At 48.8% G+C, this 19,666-nt stretch overlaps 1 protein-coding gene across 2 annotated transcripts in view; it reads right to left on the reverse strand.

Moving 5' to 3' along the window:
• Positions 1-3,704, reverse strand: part of LOC138657228 (NELL2-interacting cell ontogeny regulator 1-like) — a 63,029-nt gene extending 59,325 nt beyond the window's left edge. The window contains exons 1-3 of one of the 2 annotated variants that reach the window (XM_069744882.1): positions 3,608-3,704; positions 1,470-1,617; positions 314-402 (exon numbers count right to left, since the gene is read on the reverse strand). In XM_069744882.1, coding sequence (XP_069600983.1) covers positions 314-402; positions 1,470-1,611 — 231 coding nt within the window. In that variant the 5' untranslated portion in view covers positions 1,612-1,617; positions 3,608-3,704. Of the gene's footprint in view, positions 1-313; positions 403-1,469; positions 1,618-3,480; positions 3,577-3,607 lie in introns of those variants that run through there. The other variant, XM_069744881.1, reaches the window with a different exon arrangement.
• Positions 3,705-19,666: the final 15,962 nt, after the last annotated feature.

Genomic DNA, 19,666 nt, shown 5'->3' on the forward strand with positions numbered 1-19,666 from the left:
TGATGATATTCTGATTTTGTGGGATGCACCTGTATACTGTGTTTGTGTATATATACAGTATATTATTTTCTTACATTTATTTGTCACCTTGAGTTGCTTGAACCTGCGATCACTTAATGAACACATTGCAATACTGTAATATTGCAGTGCATTGTAAATTGGAACAGTGGACCCTGACACCTGAGCAATTTTGCAGGGCGCTAGTGCCAACCATGGGGTTTAGAAGGACCCATGGATGGAGATAGTGAACAGGGCTGGAGGCTGGAGCCACTGTTATGTAGGAGGCACACAGGACTAAGATCGATGCAGTTACCTGAGAGTCCAGATTATCAGCCGCTTTATACAGATCCTGCACGGCTTGTTCCAAAAATTCGAAGTTGTGACAGTCCACACAAAGGTGAGCTAAAAAACAGAAAGGGTACATAACACAAAATTACATAACCCCGCCCGGATCAGGTGATTTTTCATTTTTGCGATTTTGCTTTCCTTTTTCCGACTTTTTTTTTCTTTTGCCATGGCAAGCTTTTTAATTGGTATAACTTTGGGGTAAATATTAAGCTTTTTTATTGCATTTTTCGGGTGAAATGTAGCAACAAAAACAAATAAATTCTAATGTTTTGATGTGGGTTAATTCTTTTTCACACATCGGCCCTTTATGCATGCGGTGATACCAAATATGTTTATTTCTTTGCTTTTGAACCGAGAAAAAGAGGGAGATTTAAACTTTTATATTTGTTTTATATTTTTGATAAAAGTTTTTTTTTATGTTCTTTTTAGTGGACTTGAACCTGCAAACGTATTATCGCTTGTTATACTTATTGCAATGCTGCAGTTTTACAGTTATAGAGAAGAAATGAAGATGTTCTGTGAAACTCAGTCTGTACCTCATGGGATTACAAAGATGGCTGCAATGGGTGTCTTCAGTAGGCCCCAACTGGTGATATGGAATTGGCCCAGCAAGCTCCGATCACTGCTGTAAGAAGTAGGTGCTGAACGTACAGCACAGCCGACCCCCGACATGTATGGCGCAGGCTCAGGTCCTACACCCGTACCATACACCTGCACCCAACATTTTACATACTATACATGTATGTCAATCATCAGCAAGGTGTTACAGGGATATTACAGGGATGTTATAGGGACAGCCCTTATCAATCAGAAGATTTCTCCCTAGTAAAATAATAACATTTATACTCACCTCTTGTCCTGGCATTCTCGGCACTGGCTTTCCCGGGGCTTTCATGACATTATGTCATGCAATCCCTGAGGCCAATCAGTGGTCGCTTCATTCTTCCCACCTTCGGATGAATTAGCCATCAAGAGGACGTGGGTAGGAGAATCCCCGGGAGAGCAGTGCCAACACCACAAACATTATGATTGAGAAGGGGTTGTCCGAGTAGTGGACAACCCATTTAGTATTGACAGTTTGGGGTTAGCAGGTATCTAAAAAAGTGCCACTTGTCACTTACTGTCAGCGGAAATTATATTCCCTGTGCCAGAATTAACTCCAACAATCTTCTCACACATTGGGTTAGTTGGAGATTTACCCCCAACCATCACCGCCACCATAAGCCACCAGATAACAGGTCTGACTGCAAACTGCAGCATCATCAAAATCTGTAAGATAGAAGAAGTGAACATTTTTACTACATGGTCAATGTTGTCCCAACAAACTTTGCATAAATCAATAGCACAAGTGAATTTAAGAAACTTTGTAATATATCTTATCAAAGAAATATGCTTCTTTCTCCACTTATGAGCCACTTCTTCACCTCCCCTCTGACTACAGAACTCATCATTCCCTCTGAAAAATCGCTAAAGTCTGTCTTGTTTAAAACAAGAGTGACTGCCGTTTCACAGAGGGATCAGATTACAGCTGCCTATTGAAGTCTATGGAAAGCGGAGGGAGGAGGCAGATTTAAGTGAGAAAACAGGTATAGAGACAGGTGATGGTGCTGCTTTCTAGTCAGTGTTTTATCCCACCCCAGTGCTGGATTGACCACTAAACAGCTTCAAAACTGCTGTATAACGTTCTCCATGCAGCTGCTACTTCTAAACATGCTAACATGTGCTGCACAAAGGCATTTCTCTGCGTCCTGTGCATAGGAGACATCTTAGCAGCTAGTCTCTACCTACCAGCTCAGAGTGAGCTGAACCTTATAGAGGCTGCAGATGGGGAAAACTGGTGGAAAATTCTCGATGCAAGTCATGTAATGACCAGAAATGTTATTCTTCTTGTACGAAGATGTGACAGATTATTCTGAAAAGCCACCAGAAATTAGAGCTACACTATAAGAAGTCAATATGTACAGCTTTAAGGGTTGTCCTGAATTAGAGAAATAGTGCCACACCTTTCCACAGGTCATATCTGGTATTGCAGCTAAGCCTCATTGAAGTGAATGAGTTGCAATGCAGCACACAAGATGTGGACACGTGTGCAGCTGTTTTCTAAAGATGTGTTTTTCCAATCAAGTGCCATGCATTTAATGCCCTACATAACAAAACTCTACATACACTGTGTTTTTTTGGTAATTTTTGTAGTTTTTTTGAGGGTGCTTGTGGAGTTTTTTTTTCTACAAAATGCAACAAACTCTTAGTATTGCAAAATTTCTGGCATCCCTCAAAAATTCCGTATCACAAATGTAACAAAGCATAAAGTTCTACAAGTAAGAACTTCCAAATAATAATTCTCACTCCCTGAGAAAGCTTAGGCGAAACGCGCGTCGGAGTGAGGGCTACTCTATTAACCATATTTGTGTTATCTCTTTACTAATATCATTATCCTTTTTGATGTAAACATGAATTTACTTGTTACATTTGGGATGTATTTTCTACACTATTTACATTTAGTAAATACCTTGGTGACATTTTATTACATTTTTATGTAATATTTAGCACAATATAATATGCTCAGATAGTGTATAACAAAGCAATAGAACCTATAAATAAAATATGGGCACTACAAATGAATATAAATACCATTTTATTCAATAGAAATATATAATAATTTTTAATTTTTTTTGCCAAAAAAAATTCATAAAAACAAATGGGTGGGATACACATGGTTAGGTTGGTGTATTTTTCTGGGAGGTTACTAAAGCATAAAGTTCTACAAGAAAGATATTGCAAATAATAATTCTAAGAAAAATCATTGTTAAACATAAACGGGTATATTACATGCAAGAGCAACAAAAAAAGGTACAAAACAAACTTAGAAACAAAATAAAATAAACAGAAAAAAGAACAAAATATAAAGCGGAACATGCAGATAGATGGATTTATAACAGTCCCAAAAATTCCATGACTTGGATCCTAAAAGGAGCAGTTTTCAATAAAACCCATGTCCAAAAGTGGCTGTTTTAAGGGTGTATAATGATGGGTCCTGGGGGTTAGGGCTTAAGTGTTGGTACATTAGCGAAGTATATAAGAAAGTTTTATAACTTAGTGATTCGGGTTTGTGTCTCATCCCCGTATACTGACCGCTGGTAATATATACAGATAAGCGACTTCTCCCACATACAGGACATAAGCTACGCTCCTATCTCAGTCCATGGAATGAATGCTGGCACACATCCCCACATCTATGGCTGACGGCCCCATTTCCTACCTTTGGGATAAGGCTGTGGAGCTGCGAGAGACCCTATCAGATGAGCGCTGAGCAGATGTGACATAGCACACAGCCCCGGCTTGATGTCTTCCATCCTGAGTGGGTAATTGCTATAGAGAATTCCCACAGCAACAGAGCAGACAGTCAAAAAAAACCCAGCTGGTTTCAAACAAACCAGGGTTGTCTGTTTCCGGTGTTTATTTGCAGGAGGCATAGTCCAGATATGGCTCATAATTCTTGGAAATCGCATTGCGTAACAGTGATGCAGCTGGAGAAGTAAACTTGACTTTGTAGACAAATGTAGCAGAAAGGGGTTATCTAGGCAAACAGTAATAATGACCTATCTGTAATGTAGCAGATGGGTGGGGGCCAATATCCGGCATGCCCACAGATTACTTCTTTGCTGTGATGCTGGCCGAATGTAAACACTTTGAACCTCTGACCTATCTACATGATAGGTCATCAATAGCATATCGATGAGGGGGCCAATATCTGGCATGCCCACAGATTACCTCTTTTCTCTGGTGCTGGCTGGAAGTAAACACTTTGAACCTCTGACCTATCCACATGATAGGTCATCAATAGCAGATCGATGAGGGGGCCAATATCTGGCATGCCCCCAGATTACCTCTTTTCTCTGGTGCTGGCTGGAAGTAAACACTTTGAACCTCTGACCTATCCACATGATAGGTTATCAATAGCAGATCGATGAGGGGGCCAATATCTGGCATGCCCACAGATTTCCTCTTTGCTCTGGTGCTGGCTAGATGTAAACATTTTGAACCTCTGACCTATCCACATGATAGGACGGCAATTGTAGATTGGTTAGGGAAACACTTTGAACCTCTGACCTATCCATATGACAGATCATCAATAGCAGATCGATGAAAGGGCCAATAGCTGGCATGCCCACAGATTTCCTCTTTGATCTGGTGCTGGCTAGATGTAAACATTTTGAACCTCTGACCTATCCATATGATAGGACGGCAATTGTAGATTGGTTAGGGGCCAATATCCGACGTCCCCACCAATCAGCTATTTACCCCGTTGCTGAACGGATGTAAACACTTTCAATGGAGCCGCTGAGCACAGCTCCAATCAAAGTGAAGTGGCCACTGCCAGCTGTTGCCAGCTACTGCGGCACAGCCTTTATGAGAGTAATGCAGCAGAGTAGCTCCACCAGAGTAGTCGGCACCGGCCGCTACACTTTTATCGATGTTGCGTTCAGCTGTCTGTTTAAAGTGTTTACAGTGGGTGCACCAGATGTCAGTCCCACTGATCTGCTATTGATGACTTATCCTGTCCATATGCCCGGACAACCCCTTTAAAGCTCATGCAGGCAACCGTTTTAATCGGAGGAGTGCTATCCTCCAGGCTTCCTCCCTTAGTGTACGCTGCAGTTAAGCAGTACAATATATGTTATATCATTGCTAGGGATTTTGAGTGCTGTATTAGGAAACACACAGCTTTGATTGCTAGAAAGATATATTGTGAAATTAATCAGCACAGAGATAGATGGACTGTTTTGCGTTTTTATGAACTCGCTGGTCGATAAAATGCAATGAAAGAATCGATTTATCTTTTTTTTCTCAAAATCCACCCCCCCCAAATTAAAATCATCACAAACATGATGAAATACAGTGCCTTGCAAAAATATTCGGCTCCCTTGAACTTTTTAACCTTTTCCCACATATCAAGCTTCAAACATAAAGATACCAAATGTAAATTTTTGGTGAAGAATCAACAAGTGGAACACAATTGTGAAGTTGAACGAAATTTATTGGTTATTTTAAATTTTTGTGGAAATGCAAAAACTGAAAAGTGGGGCGTGCAATATTATTCAGCCCCTCTAACTTAATACTTTGTTGCGCCACCTTTTGCTGCGATTACAGCTGCAAGTCGCTTGGGGTTTGTCTCTATCAGTTTTGTACATCGAGAGACTGAAATTCTTGCCCATTCTTCCTTGGCAAACAGCTCGAGCTCAGTGAGGTTTGATGGAGATAGTTTGTGAACAGCAGTTTTCAGCTCTTTCCACAGATTCTCGATTGGATTGAGGTCTGGACTTTGACTTGGCCATTCTAACACCTGGATACGTTTATTTCTGAACCATTCCATTGTAGATTTTGCTTTATGTTTGGGATCATTGTCTTGTTGGAAGACAAATCTCCGTCCCAGTCTCAGGTCTTTTGCACACTCCAACAGGTTTTCTTCAAGAACGGTCCTGTATTTGGCTCCATCCATCTTCCCATCAATTTAAACAATCTTCCCTGTCCCTGCTGAAGAAAAGCAGGCCCAAACCATGATGCTGCCACCACCATGTTTGACAGTGGGGATGGTGTGTTCAGGGTGATGACCTGTGTTGCCTTTACGCCAAACATATCGTTTGGCATTGTTGCCAAAAAGTTCGATTTTGGTTTCATTTGACCAGAGCACCTTCTTGTTTGGTGGCTTGTTGCAAACTTTAAAATACACTTTTTATTAATATCTTTGAGAAATGGCTTTCTTCTTGCCACTCTTCCATAAAGGCCAGATTTGTGCAGTGTACGACTGATTGTTGTCCTATGGACAGACTGTCCCACCTCAGCTGTAGATCTCTGCCGTTCATCCAGAGTGATCATGGGCCTCTTGGCTGCATCTCTGATCAGTCTTCTCCGTGTTTGAGATGAAAGTTTAGAGGGACGGCCGGGTCTTGGTAGATTTGCAGTGGTATGATACTTCTTCTATTTCAATATGATCGCTTGCACAGTGCTTCTTGGGATGTTTAACATTTTGGAAATAATTTTGTATCCAAATCCGGCTTTAAACTTCTCCACAACAGTATCACGGACCTGCCTGTTGTGTTCCTTGGTCTTCATGATGCTCTCTGTGCTTCAAACAGAACCCTGAGACAATCACAGAACAGGTGCATTTATACGGAGACTTGATTACACACAGGTGGATTATATTTATCATCATTAGTAGTGTTGAGCATTCCGATACCGCAAGTATCGGGTATCGGCCGATATTTGCGGTATCGGAATTCCGATACCGAATTCCGATACTTCCCGCGTATCGGATACCGGAATCGGAAGTTCCCAGAATTCAAACTGAACGCAGCAGCCAATGAGGAATGATTGGAAGTGTGGGCACATCCTGTTTAGCATGGTGGGCATGTAAGTACTGGCAAGGCTGTGATTGGCTGCTGAAATGATGTCACTCTGCACTATAAAAAACGCTGCCGCCATTTTGTGCTCACTCTGCTGTGATTTCAGTTAGGGACAGGATGCTGTGTTCTAACTGAGGGCCAGTCGAGCTAGCTAATTGCTTTATTTTCCTTTCCAAAGGCTAATTTAGCAAAACGCTGTGTGTTCTTCACTGTTCACCTTGCTCTTGCCTTGCAGCGCTGTTTTAACAGCGTTCTGCAAGGTCTCTGTGTGTGTGTGTGTGTGTGTGCAGCTCACTCTGTAGTCTGTGTGCAGCCATATACCCGGTTGTATTCAGCTCAGGGGGGGTTCACACTGCCTCACACAGTTGTCCTTTTTTGCTCTTAGTGCAGCCTGCTGCACATTTTTTCTCAAATTTCCTATTAGTGTTTTTCCACCAGTCTCCAGCTCTATTGTGGAAAAACACTACATAGGATAACCTAGAGGGGGTTTTTTGGGCCTTGCAGCGCCGTTTACGGCTGTCTGCACGGTCTCCGTGTGAGCCCAGCTCGCCCTGTAGTCTGTGTGCAGCCATAGCCGGTTGGATTCAGCTCAGGGTTCGTTATTGGCTCATACCTTGAGAAAAATTTTACTTTTTTTCAAATAGTGCAGCCTGTTTAAAATTTGAAAAAAAAAAATTCCTATTAGTGTCTTTCCACTCGTATCCAGCTAAATAGTGGAAAAACACTATATAGGATAACCTAGAGGAGGGTTTTTTGGCCTTGCAGCGCCGTTTACGGCTGTCTGCACGGTCTCCGTGTGAGCCCAGCTCGCCCTGTAGTCTGTGTGCAGCCATAGCCGGTTGGATTCAGCTCAGGGTTCGTTACTGGCTCATACCTAGAGAAAAATTTTACTTTTTTTCAAATAGTGCAACCTGTTTAAAATTTGAAAAACAAAAATTCCTATTAGTGTCTTTCCACTCGTATGCAGCTAAATAGTGGAAAAACACTATATAGGATAACCTAGAGGAGGGTTTTTTGGCCTTGCAGCGCCGTTTACGGCTGTCTGCACGGTCTCTGTGTGAGCGCAGCTCGCCCTGTAGTCTGTGTGCAGCCATAGCCGGTTGGATTCAGCTCAGGGTGCGTTACTGCCTCATACCTTGAAAAACAATTTCCTTTTTTTCAAATAGTGCAGCCAGTTTAAAATTTGAAAAAAAAAATTCCTATTAGTGTCTTTCCACTCGTATCCAGCTAAATAGTGGAAAAACACTATATAGGATAACCGAGAGGAGGGTTTTTTGGCCTTGCAGCGCCGTTTACGGCTGTCTGCACGGTCTCCGTATGATTTAAACTAGCTCTGTAGCCCGATCTGCACCAAAAAAAAGTTAAGTTCACCAAACACAACTTAACACTTGTGTAGGCCACATTTGAAAAATAATAAAGTTTAGTCCACAATTTACAACATTAGTGTTTCTTACACCTGTTAGGAGGAGCATTTCAGGAATAAGCACACTAAGGCCTTAGTACTTTTCTGCTTATCTTTATCTGTCAACCAAGATGAAGAGGGCAGGGAGTAAGGCACGTGGGCGTGGGCGCGGAGCAGGGAGAGGAGCAGGGAGAGGACGTGGTGATTCTGTGCCTGCTGCGGGCGCCGGTGACTCGTCGTCACTCAGTTTCAGCAGGGAACAGTCCTTCATGCGCAGCTTTGTCGGAGAGCGCCGTGCACCGCTGCTACGTGAAGACCAAATTGAAGCCGTTGTCGGGTGGATGGCAGCTAACGCCTCGGCATCGACTTCAGTTAGTGCCACATCCTCTCAGGCACAGAGCACTAGAGAGCAGCCATCTGTCTCTTCACCACCTGCCAAATTGGCCAGGCAGTCAGAGAGCCCAGGACAGGAGCCGTCTCTACTTCTGTTCTCTGAATCTCTTGGCTTGGAAACAGGGGGCCAGCCAAGCAGCATTGGAGAAATGGAAGAAGAGGCAGTGTGCAGTGATGCCCAAAAGCTTTATCTCTCTGACTCTGAAGAGGCAGGTGGGCCAGTGCCTCCGGTGACCACAGCGCAGTACGCATCTGATGATGAAACTCAGGTGCCGCTTTCTGATGCGTACTGTGCTGCCGAGACTACCCAGGAGGAGCAGTTGGTGGCAGAGGGTAGTGGAGATGATGAGGTCCTTGACCCATCATGGCGTGAGGAACAGGAAGGTGGTGGGAGCAGCTCTGAGGAAGAGCTTCCCCTTACGGGCCAAAGAGGGAGAGGGAGGGGGAAGACTGCGGAGCCTGTAGCCTCCACTTTGGCACCCGTTAGGAGCCTGTCTCTTTCCAAAGCCAAAAAGGGCGCTCCCAAGACTTGCAGTGCCTGGTCCTTTTTTGACACAGTTGCAGATGACATTTGTTTTGTCAAATGCAAGCTGTGTCATCAGAAAGTAAAAAGAGGTAAAAGTGTCAGCAACCTCAATACCACAAATATGTGGAAACATGTGCGGAACAGGCACGCGGTGGAGTTACAGAAACACAGTGAAGACGTAGGCCAACCAACAGCGGCAGCTACCACCTCTTCATCTCGTGTTGCCTCTTCCTCCACTGTTGTCCAGAGACCTAGTGTAATTCCACCCACAGCACCACCTTCCCAGTCATCCTCACACTCCCAGTCTACTCTACAGCCATCGGTAGTCCAGGCATGGGAGAAAAGGCGGGCATTCTCGGCCAACCACCCCCGAGCACAGGCTCTGAATGCAGGCATTGCCAAACTGTTGTCCCTGGAAATGCTCTCGTTCAGGCTGGTGGAGACTGACAGCTTCCGTGACTTGATGGCATTGGCAGTCCCACAGTACAAGGTGCCCAGCCGCTTTTACTTCAGCAGGCAGGCTGTCCCTGCCCTGCACAGGCATGTTGAGGCAAACATAAAACATGCGCTACTGAACGCCGTCAGTAGCAAGGTCCACCTCACCACCGATGCGTGGACCAGTCAGCATGGACAGGGGCGATATGTTTCCCTCACTGCCCATTGGGTTAATGTTGTTGAGCCAGGTACAGATCGTGCGAGTGGCGCAGGACGTGTCCTGCCCACTCCAAGGATTGCAGGAATCCAGTCTGTACGCATCGACTCCTCCTCTTACACCAGTTCCTCTGATTCCTCTCTGCAGGATCCGTCACAGTCCACCTCCACATGGACCCGTGAACGTTTACCTATGACGGACATGAGCACAGCCGTGGCCAAACGTCAGCAGGCCGTCTTGAAACTAGTTTCATTGGGGCATCGAAGCCACACAGCGCAGGAGCTCTGGAATGCCATCAAGCAGGAGAGCGATGTGTGGTTACTGCCAGCGAATCTCCAGCCAGGCATGGTAGTGTGTGACAATGGCCGAAATCTGGTGGCAGCTTTGGCCCTTGGCAACCTCACTCACATCCCATGTCTGGCACATGTGCTCAATTTGGTTGTGCAGAGTTTTCTGAGGGACTATCCGGATCTTGATGCCCTGCTGCACAAGGTCCGCCTAGAGTGTGCTCACTTGCGGCGTTCCAGCTTGGCCAGATCCCGCATTGCTGCTCTGCAGCGCCGATTCCGCCTTCCGGAACACCGCATCATATGTGACCTACCTACCCGGTGGAATTCCACGTTACATATGTTGGAGCGGTTGTGTGAGCAGCAGCAAGCAGTTATGGAGTACCAGCTGCATCAGGCGCAAAGAAGTCGCAGTCAGCGCCGATCAGACTTCACAACCACAGAGTGGGCCACTATGAAGGACGTCTGCCAGGTTTTGCGTCCTTTTGATTATTCCACGCGGATGGCAAGTGCAGATGATGCACTAGTCAGCATGACTGTCCCCCTTATCTGCCTGCTTCAGCAAACTTTGCAAGGGTTAAGGGATGATGTTGTGGAAGAGGTGGAGGATGAGGAGTCACCTTTTCCATCAGCTTCTGGAGAGTCAGCGCCACGTGGTTCCTCACAAAGGGGTACGCAGGGGCCAATTTGTGAGGAGGATGAGGAGGAGTCAATGGAGGAGGAAGAGCTCCGTCCAGAGGAGGGAGCGACACAATTGTCCAGTGGTCAGTGTGTACAGCGAGGGTGGGGTGATGACGAGCGGGCAGAGATCATGTCTCAAGCAGGGGACAGCGTTTCTGGGCCAGTTGGCACTCTGCAGCACATGGAGGATTTCATGCTGCAGTGCCTGAGAAACGACCGCCGCATCGACCACATTCTCAACATGCCTGATTATTGGGTGTTCACCCTCCTCGATCCTCGCTACCGGGACAACGTCTAAAACCTCATCCCTGCGTTGACCCGGGAGCGTAAATTGCGGGAGTACCACGACACACTGGTGAATTCCATCATCTTCTCCTGTCCAACTGAGAGGAGTGCTGCTAGTGCTTTACAAAGCAGCTCAGTGCGTCGAGGCAGTGGGGGAGGCTCTGCCCAAAGAGGGAGCAGAAGCAGTGCCTCTGCCCAAGGCAAGCCCAGTATGGCACAACTCTGGCACACTTTTGTGTGCCCGCCCCAAATGTCTACACCATCACCGGCGGCTCCAGTCAGCAGGAGGCAACGGTTCCGTCAGATGGTGACAGACTACATGGCTTGCCCTCTTACTGTACTCCCAGACGGCTCTTCCCCGTTCAAGTTTTGGGTCTCTAAGCTGGATACATGGCCAGAGCTAAGCCAGTATGCATTGGAGGTGCTGGCTTGCCCTGCGGCTAGTGTCTTATCGGAACGTGTCTTTAGTGCCGCAGGTGGTGTACTAACAGACCGTCGCATGCGACTATCCTCCGATAACGTTGACCGGCTTACTTTCCTGAAAATGAACCAGGCCTGGATCTCGCAGGAATTTGCCACTCCTCTGCCTGATTAAGTAATTGGGTGTCATCCAGGTCTCCTGCTGTGTTCATCTTTCTACCACCTGAACTGCTATTCCTGGGCTCCAACACCGCCAGTTGCGGCTCAGAAGTGCAGGCTGCACAGTAAAAACATACGACCCAGTGTTATTGGGTTTCAGTAACGTCAGCTGATCCCCAGCTGTGTAGCCGGCAATGTGTCCTGCGACCGCCACGCTGGCACAACAACCTAAATGTAAGGGAACCTGTCCCCCCCCCCCCCCCGTCGTTTGTTACTGAAAGAGCCATCTTGTGCAGCAGTAATGCTGCACAAGGAAAAGGTAGCTCTTTTTTTTTAGCTCTTTGCACACGCAGAACTTAACACTTATAAAATGTGTTCACTGATACCGTTATACCGTCCCGGAGCTGGGACTTTCCCTCGTAATGTGACGCAGCACAGCCGTCATTCCTACCCCCTTGGTGCCATGCGCTGCCTCCTCAGCGTTGTTTTAAGCTGTCACGGAGCCTGCGCTGTTCTGTTATCCCTTGGGCATGCCCTATTTGCGCTGCCTGTCTTCTGACATAATTTGGTGTCAGGCTGGCTGCGCCTGTGCGGCCGCGCTGCCCGAGATCCCGCCTCGCAGTGTCTTCTGATTGAGTCACACTGCGGGCCTGGGATCCATGGGCATGCGCAGTGCATATCTTCCCCTCGGGCTCTCGCTCATTTCCCTCCGCCTTCTTTAGACTGTGCGCCGTCAGCTGATCCCTAGCATGCCACGGCCGTGACACCGCACAGTCTGAAGAAGAGGGAAGGAGGGGAGTGAGAGTCGAGGTTATGCATTGTGCATGCCCATGGTTCCAAGGCCCGCAGTGGGATTACGTTAGACGAGACTGCGAGGTGGGATCTGGAGCAGCGTGGACGCACAGGCACTGACAGCCTGACACCAAATTATGTCAGAAGACAGGCAGCGCTAATTGGGCATGGCCAAGGGCTAACAGAACAGCGCAGGCTCAGTGACAGCTTAAAACAACGCTGAGGAGGCAGCGCACGGCATCAAGGGGATAGGAATGACAGCTGTGCTGTGTCCCATTACAAAGGAAATTCGCACCTCCGGAACGGTTTAACGGTATAAAGGGACACATTTTTAGTGTTTACTTCGGTGTTTGCAAGGAGCATAATTAAAAGAGCAACCTTTTCCTTTTGCATCCTTAGTGCTGCACAAGATGGCTCTTTCAGCTACAAACGTCTTGGGGGGGGGGGGTTAAAGGTTTCCTTTCAACTTGCTCCAATCAGGCTTCGGCCTACACTCTGTTCCTCTGCTCCTCCTGCTGTCCCTGGGCTCTAACACCGCCAGTTGGTGCCTGGAAGTGCTGTGTGCACAGTCAACAGTCGCTCCTCTGTTATTGGGGTTCAGTAACGTCAGCTGATCCCCAGCTGTGTGTGCGGCAATACCTCCAATCTGCTCCTCCTGCTGTCCCTGGGCTCTAACACCGCCAGTTGGTGCCTGGAAGTGCTGTGTGCACAGTCAACAGTCGCTCCTCTGTTATTGGGGTTCAGTAACGTCAGCTGATCCCCAGCTGTGTGTGCGGCAATACCTCCAATCTGCTCCTCCTGCTGTCCCTGGGCTCTAACACCGCCAGTTGGTGCCTGGAAGTGCTGTGTGCACTAATACTGCACAAGGGAAAGGTCGCTCTTGAAATTATGCTCCTTGCAAACGCTGAACTACACACTCATGTAATGTGTCCCCTCACACCGTCCAACCGTCCCGGAGGTGGGACTTTCCTTTGTAATGTGACGCAGCACAGCCGTCATTGCTACCCCCTTGGCACCGTGCGCTGCCTCCTTAGCGTTGTTTGATTCCGTCATGGACCCTGCGCTGTTATGTTATCCCTTGGCCATGCACAGTTTGCGCTGCGCGTCCTCTGACATCATTTGTTGTCGTCCTGGCTGCGCCTGTGCGTCCACGCTGCCCGAAATCACACCTCGCAGTGTCGTCTAATGTGATCCCACAGTGGGCCTGGTATCCATGGCCATGCGCAGTGCATATACTAGCCTCTCACTCCCCTTCTTCACGCTTCTTCAGACTAGGCGGCGTCAGCTGATCCCTAATAGCATGCCACGGCCGTGACGCCGCACAGTCTGAAGAAGCAGGAAGGAGGTGAGTGAGAGGCGATGATATGCACTGCGCATGCCCATGGATCCCTGGCCTGCAGTGGGACTACATTAGATGACACTGCAAGGTTGGATCTCGGGCAGCTTGGACGCACAGGCACTGCCAGCCTGACACCTACATGATGTCAGAAGACGGGCACCGCTAACTGTGCATGGCCAAGGGATAACATTACAGCGCGGGCTCCGTGACAGAACTAAACAACGTTGAGGAGGTGGCGCCCGGCACCAAGGGGGTTGGAATGACGGCTGTGCTGTGTCACATTACAAAGGAAAGTCCCACTTCCGGGATGGTTTGATGGTGTGAGGGGACACATTATATGAGTGTGTACTTCAGCGTTTGCAAGGAGCATAATTTTCGGAGCCACCATTTTCCATGTGCAGTATTACTGCTGTACAAGATGGCTCTTTCAGCAACAAATGCCTGGGGGGGGGGTTAAAGGTTCCCTTTCAACTTGCTCCACTGCAGGCTTCGGCCTACACTCTGCTCCTCTTTGATTCCATGGGTTTCAACACTGTCAGTTGCCACCTGGAAGTGTTGTCTACACAGAAAAAACACTAGGTGATGTGTCAGTGGGGTTCAGCACCGCCAGCTGTTCCCCTGCTGTGTAGTCGGCAACGTGTCCAGCACAAGCCACGCTGGCACAACAGAACAAAAGCTGCCACCAGTGCAGGCTTCGGCCTACACTCTGCTCCTCTCCTCCTCCTGCTGACCCTGGGCTCAAACACCGCTAGTTTTTGCCCGGAAGTGCTAGCTGCACAGAGAAAAACACCAGCCAATGTGTTAGTGGGGTTCAGCAACGCCAGCTGTTCCCCTGCTGTGTAGCCGGCAACGTGACCTGCAAACGCCACGCAGGCACATGAACTGAAATTAAAGGGAACCTGGCCCCACCCCCCCAGGTGTTTCTATGTATAACAGCCACCTAGTACAGCAGTACTGCTGCATTTGTACAAGGTGGCTGACTTTTTCTCCTTGCCCACGTGGAACTCAACACGTACAAAATGTGTCTCATTGAGACCATTCCACTGTCCCTGAGGTGTGACTTTCCTTTCTAATGATACGCAGCACCCCCCTTGGTAGCGTTTCCCGTCTTTTGTCATCATGGTTAGCTGGCTGCGCCTGTGCATCCGCCCTGCTAGAAACAACGCCCCTCGTTGTCATATTTATTTTGTCAGCGAGGGTGTGGTTTATGGGCACGAGCAGTGCATATGTTCGCCTGTCTTAACTCATCTCCTTCCGCCTTCTTCAGACTGTGCGGCCTCCTGGCCGTGGTAGGCGATAAGGGATCAGCTGAGGCCGCCCAGTCTGGAGCAGGTGTAAGGACATGTGTAAGCGGCAAACCTATTTACTGCACAAGGCCACGAATCCCAGCCACGCAGTGTGATTTTTTGAAAACACACTGTGGGTCTGGGATTCATGTCCATCGCTAACCGCAACGGCCGACATGAAATGAGGTCAGAAGACAGGAAGCGCTCACAGCGCATGGCCAAGGGATCACAATAGCGCAGACTCCTGTACAGCAAATAACAACGCTCAGGAATCTGCACCCAGTACCTAGGTGCAAATTTTGACACCTGTGCTGCGTCTCCTTAAAAAGACAAGTCACGCCTCCACAACTGTTTGACAGTATAATGGGCTAAATAGTGTACGTGTTTTATTCAGCGTGTGCAAGGAGCAAAACAAATAGAGCAACCTTTTACTTGTGCAGCATTAATGCTGCACAAGGTGTGGCTCTTGTACCTTGCAACACATGAGGGGGGTTAAAGGTAACCTTTGAAATTGGTTCAACTAGGCTTCGGCCTACACTCTGCTCCTCTCCTGCTGACCCTGTGCTCAAACACCGCTAGTTTTTGCCCGGAACTGCTAGCTGCACAGAGAAAAACACCAGTCAATGTGTTAGTGAGGTTCAGCACCGCCAGCTGTTCCCCTGCTGTGTAGTCGGCATCGTGTCCAGCGCAAGCCACGCTGGCACAACTGACCAAAAGCTGCCACCAGTGCAGGCTTCGGCCTACACTCTGCTCCTCTCCTCCTCCTGCTGACCCTGGGCTCAAACACCGCCAGTTTCTGCCCGGAAGTGCTAGCTGCACAGAGAAAAACACCAGCCAATGTGTTAGTGGGGTTCAGCACCGCCAGCTGTTCCCCCGCTGTGTAGCCGGCATCGTGTCCAGCACAAGCCACGCTGGCACAACTGACCAAAAGCTGCCACCAGTGCAGGCTTCGGCCTACACATTGCTCCTCTCCTCCTCCTGCTGACCCTGGGCTCTAACACCGCCAGTTTTTGCCCGGACATGCGAGCTGCACAGAGAAAAACACCAGTCAATGTGTCAGTGGGGTTCAGCAACGCCAGCTGTTCCCCTGCTGTGTAGCTTGCAACGTGACCTGCAAACGCCACGCAGGCACATGAACTGAAATTGAAGGGAGCCTGCCCCCCACCCCCAGGTGTTTCTATGTAAAACAGCCACCTTGTACAGCAGTACTGCTGCATTTGTACAAGGTGGCTGACTTTTTCTCCTTGCCCACGTGGAACTCAACACGTACAAAATGTGTCTCATTGAGACCATTCCACTGTCCCTGAGGTGTGACTTTCCTTTCTAATGATACGCAGCACCACCCTTGTTAGCGCTGCCCGTCTTTTGACATCATTGGTTAGCTGGCTGCGCCTGTGCGTCTGCCCTGCTCGAAACAACGCCCCTCGGTGTCTTATTTTTTTGAACAGCGAGGGTGTGATTGATGGGCATGTGCAGTGCATATGTTTGCCTGTGTTCACTCATCTCCTTCCGCCTTCTTCAGACTGGGTGTCCTCATGGCCGCGGCAGGCGATAAGGGATCAGATGAGGCCGCCCAGTCTGAAGCAGGTGTAAGGACATGTGTGAGCGTCAAACATATTTACTGAACAAGGCCACGAATCCCAGCCACGCAGTGTGATTTTTTGAAAACACACTGTGGGTCTGGGATTCATGTCCATCGCTAACCGTAACGGCTGACATTAAATGAGGTCAGAAGACAGGAAGCGCTCACAGCGCATGGCCAAGGGATCACAATAGCGCAGACTCCTGTACAGCAAATAGCAACGCTCAGGAATCTGCGCACAGCAGCTAGGTGTAAATTTTGACACCTGTGCTGCATCTCCTTAAAAAGACTAGTAGTCACGCCTCCACTACTGTTTGACAGTATAATGGGCTAAATAGTGTACGTGTTTTATTCAGCATGTGCAAGGAGCAAAATTAAATAGAGCAACCTTTGACTTGTGCATCATTAATGCTGTTCAAGGTGTGGCTCTTGTACCTTGCAACACCTGAGGGGGGGTTAAAGGTAACCTTTGAAATTGGTTCAACTAGGCTTCGGCCTACACTCTGCTCCTCTACTCCTCCTGCTGACCCTGGGCTCAAACACCGCTAGTTTCTGCCCGGAACTGCTAGCTGCACAGAGAAAAACACCAGTCAATGTGTTCGTGGGGTTCAGCACCGCCAGCTGTTCCCCTGCTGTGTAGTTGGCATCGTGTCCAGCACAAGCCACGCTGGCACAACTGACCAAAAGCTGCCACCAGTGCAGGCTTCGGCCTACACTCTGCTCCTCTCCTCCTCCTGCTGACCCCGGGCTCAAACACCGCCAGTTTCTGCCCAGACATGCTAGCTGCACAGAGAAAAACACCAGCCAATGTGTTAGTGGGGTTCAGCACCGCCAGCTGTTCCCCTGCTGTGTAGTCGGCATCGTGTCCAGCACAAGCCACGCTGGCACAACTGACCAAAAGCTGCCACCAGTGCAGGCTTCGGCCTACACTTTGCTCCTCTCCTCCTCCTGCTGACCCTGGGCTCAAACAACGCCAGTTTCTGCCCGGACATGCTAGCTGCACAGAGAAAAACACCAGCCAATGTGTTAGTGGGGTTCAGCACCGCCAGCTGTTCCCCTGCTGTGTAGCTGGCAACGTGTCCTGCAAACGCCACGCAGGCACATGAACTGCAATTGAAGGGAGCCTGCCCCCCACCCCCCCAGGTGTTTCTATGTATAACAGCCACCTTGTACAGCAGTACTGCTGCATTTGTACAAGGTGGCTGACTTTTTCTCCTTGCACACGTGGAACTCAACAAGTAAAAAATGTGTCTCATTACAGACCATTACAATGTCCCTGAGGTGTGACTTTCCTTTTTAATGACACGCAGCACCCCCATTGTTAGCGCTGCCCGTCTCCTGACATCATTGGTTGGCTGGCTGTGCCTGTGCGTCCCCCCTGCCCGACACAACGCCCCCCGTTGTCTCATATATTTTGACTGCGAGGGTGTGATTGATGGGCACGAGCAGTGCATATGTTCCCCTGTCTTCACTCCCCTCCTTCCGCCTTCTTCTGACTGTGCGGCCTCATGGCCGCGGCATGCGATAAGGGATCAGCTGAGGCCGCCCAGTCTGAAGCAGGTGTAAGGACATGTGTGAGCGGCGAACATATTTACTGCACAAGGCCACGAATTCCAGCACCGCAGTGTGACTTTAGGAAAAGCCACTGTGGGTCTGGGATTTATGGCCATCGTTAACCGCACCGGCCAACATGAAATGAGGTCATGAGACGGCCTGCACTAACAGGGTATTGCCAAGGGATAACACAAGAGCGCAGTTTCCTGTACTGCAAATAACAACGGTAAGGAATCTGCGCACAGCACCTAGGTGTAAATTTGTACACCTGTGCTGCGTCTCCTTAAAAAGACTAGTAGTCACGCCTCCACTACTGTTTGACAGTATAATGGGCTAAATAGTGTACGTGTTTAATTCAGCGTGTGCAAGGAGCAAAATTAAATAGAGCAACCTTTGACTTGTGCATCATTAATGCTGTTCAAGGTGTGGCTCTTGTACCTTGCAACACCTGAGGGGGGGTTAAAGGTAACCTTTGAAATTGGTTCAACTAGGCTTCGGCCTACACTCTGCTCCCCTCCTCCTCCTGCTGACCCTGGGCTCAAACACCGCTAGTTTTTGCCCGGAACTGCTAGCTGCACAGAGAAAAACACCAGTCAATGTGTTAGTGGGGTTCAGCAACGCCAGCTGTTCCCCTGCTGTGTAGTCGGCAACGTGTCCAGCACAAGCCACGCTGGCACAACAGAACAAAAGCTGCCACCAGTGCAGGCTTCGGCCTACACTTTGCTCCTCTCCTCCTCCTGCTGACCCTGGGCTCAAACAACGCCAGTTTCTGCCCGGACATGCTAGCTGCACAGAGAAAAACACCAGTCAATGTGTTCGTGGGGTTCAGCACCGCCAGCTGTTCCCCTGCTGTGTAGTTGGCATCGTGTCCAGCACAAGCCACGCTGGCACAACTGACCAAAAGCTGCCACCAGTGCAGGCTTCGGCCTACACTTTGCTCCTCTCCTCCTCCTGCTGACCCCGGGCTCAAACACCGCCAGTTTCTGCCCAGACATGCTAGCTGCACAGAGAAAAACACCAGCCAATGTGTTAGTGGGGTTCAGCACCGCCAGCTGTTCCCCTGCTGTGTAGTCGGCATCGTGTCCAGCACAAGCCACGCTGGCACAACTGACCAAAAGCTGCCACCAGTGCAGGCTTCGGCCTACACTTTGCTCCTCTCCTCCTCCTGCTGACCCTGGGCTCAAACAACGCCAGTTTCTGCCCGGACATGCTAGCTGCACAGAGAAAAACACCAGCCAATGTGTTAGTGGGGTTCAGCACCGCCAGCTGTTCCCCTGCTGTGTAGCTGGCAACGTGTCCTGCAAACGCCACGCAGGCACATGAACTGCAATTGAAGGGAGCCTGCCCCCCACCCCCCCAGGTGTTTCTATGTATAACAGCCACCTTGTACAGCAGTACTGCTGCATTTGTACAAGGTGGCTGACTTTTTCTCCTTGCACACGTGGAACTCAACAAGTAAAAAATGTGTCTCATTACAGACCATTACAATGTCCCTGAGGTGTGACTTTCCTTTTTAATGACACGCAGCACCCCCATTGTTAGCGCTGCCCGTCTCC

Source organism: Ranitomeya imitator, chromosome 1 (assembly GCF_032444005.1).
Source record: "Ranitomeya imitator isolate aRanImi1 chromosome 1, aRanImi1.pri, whole genome shotgun sequence".
NCBI classification, from domain to species: Eukaryota; Metazoa; Chordata; class Amphibia; order Anura; family Dendrobatidae; genus Ranitomeya; species Ranitomeya imitator.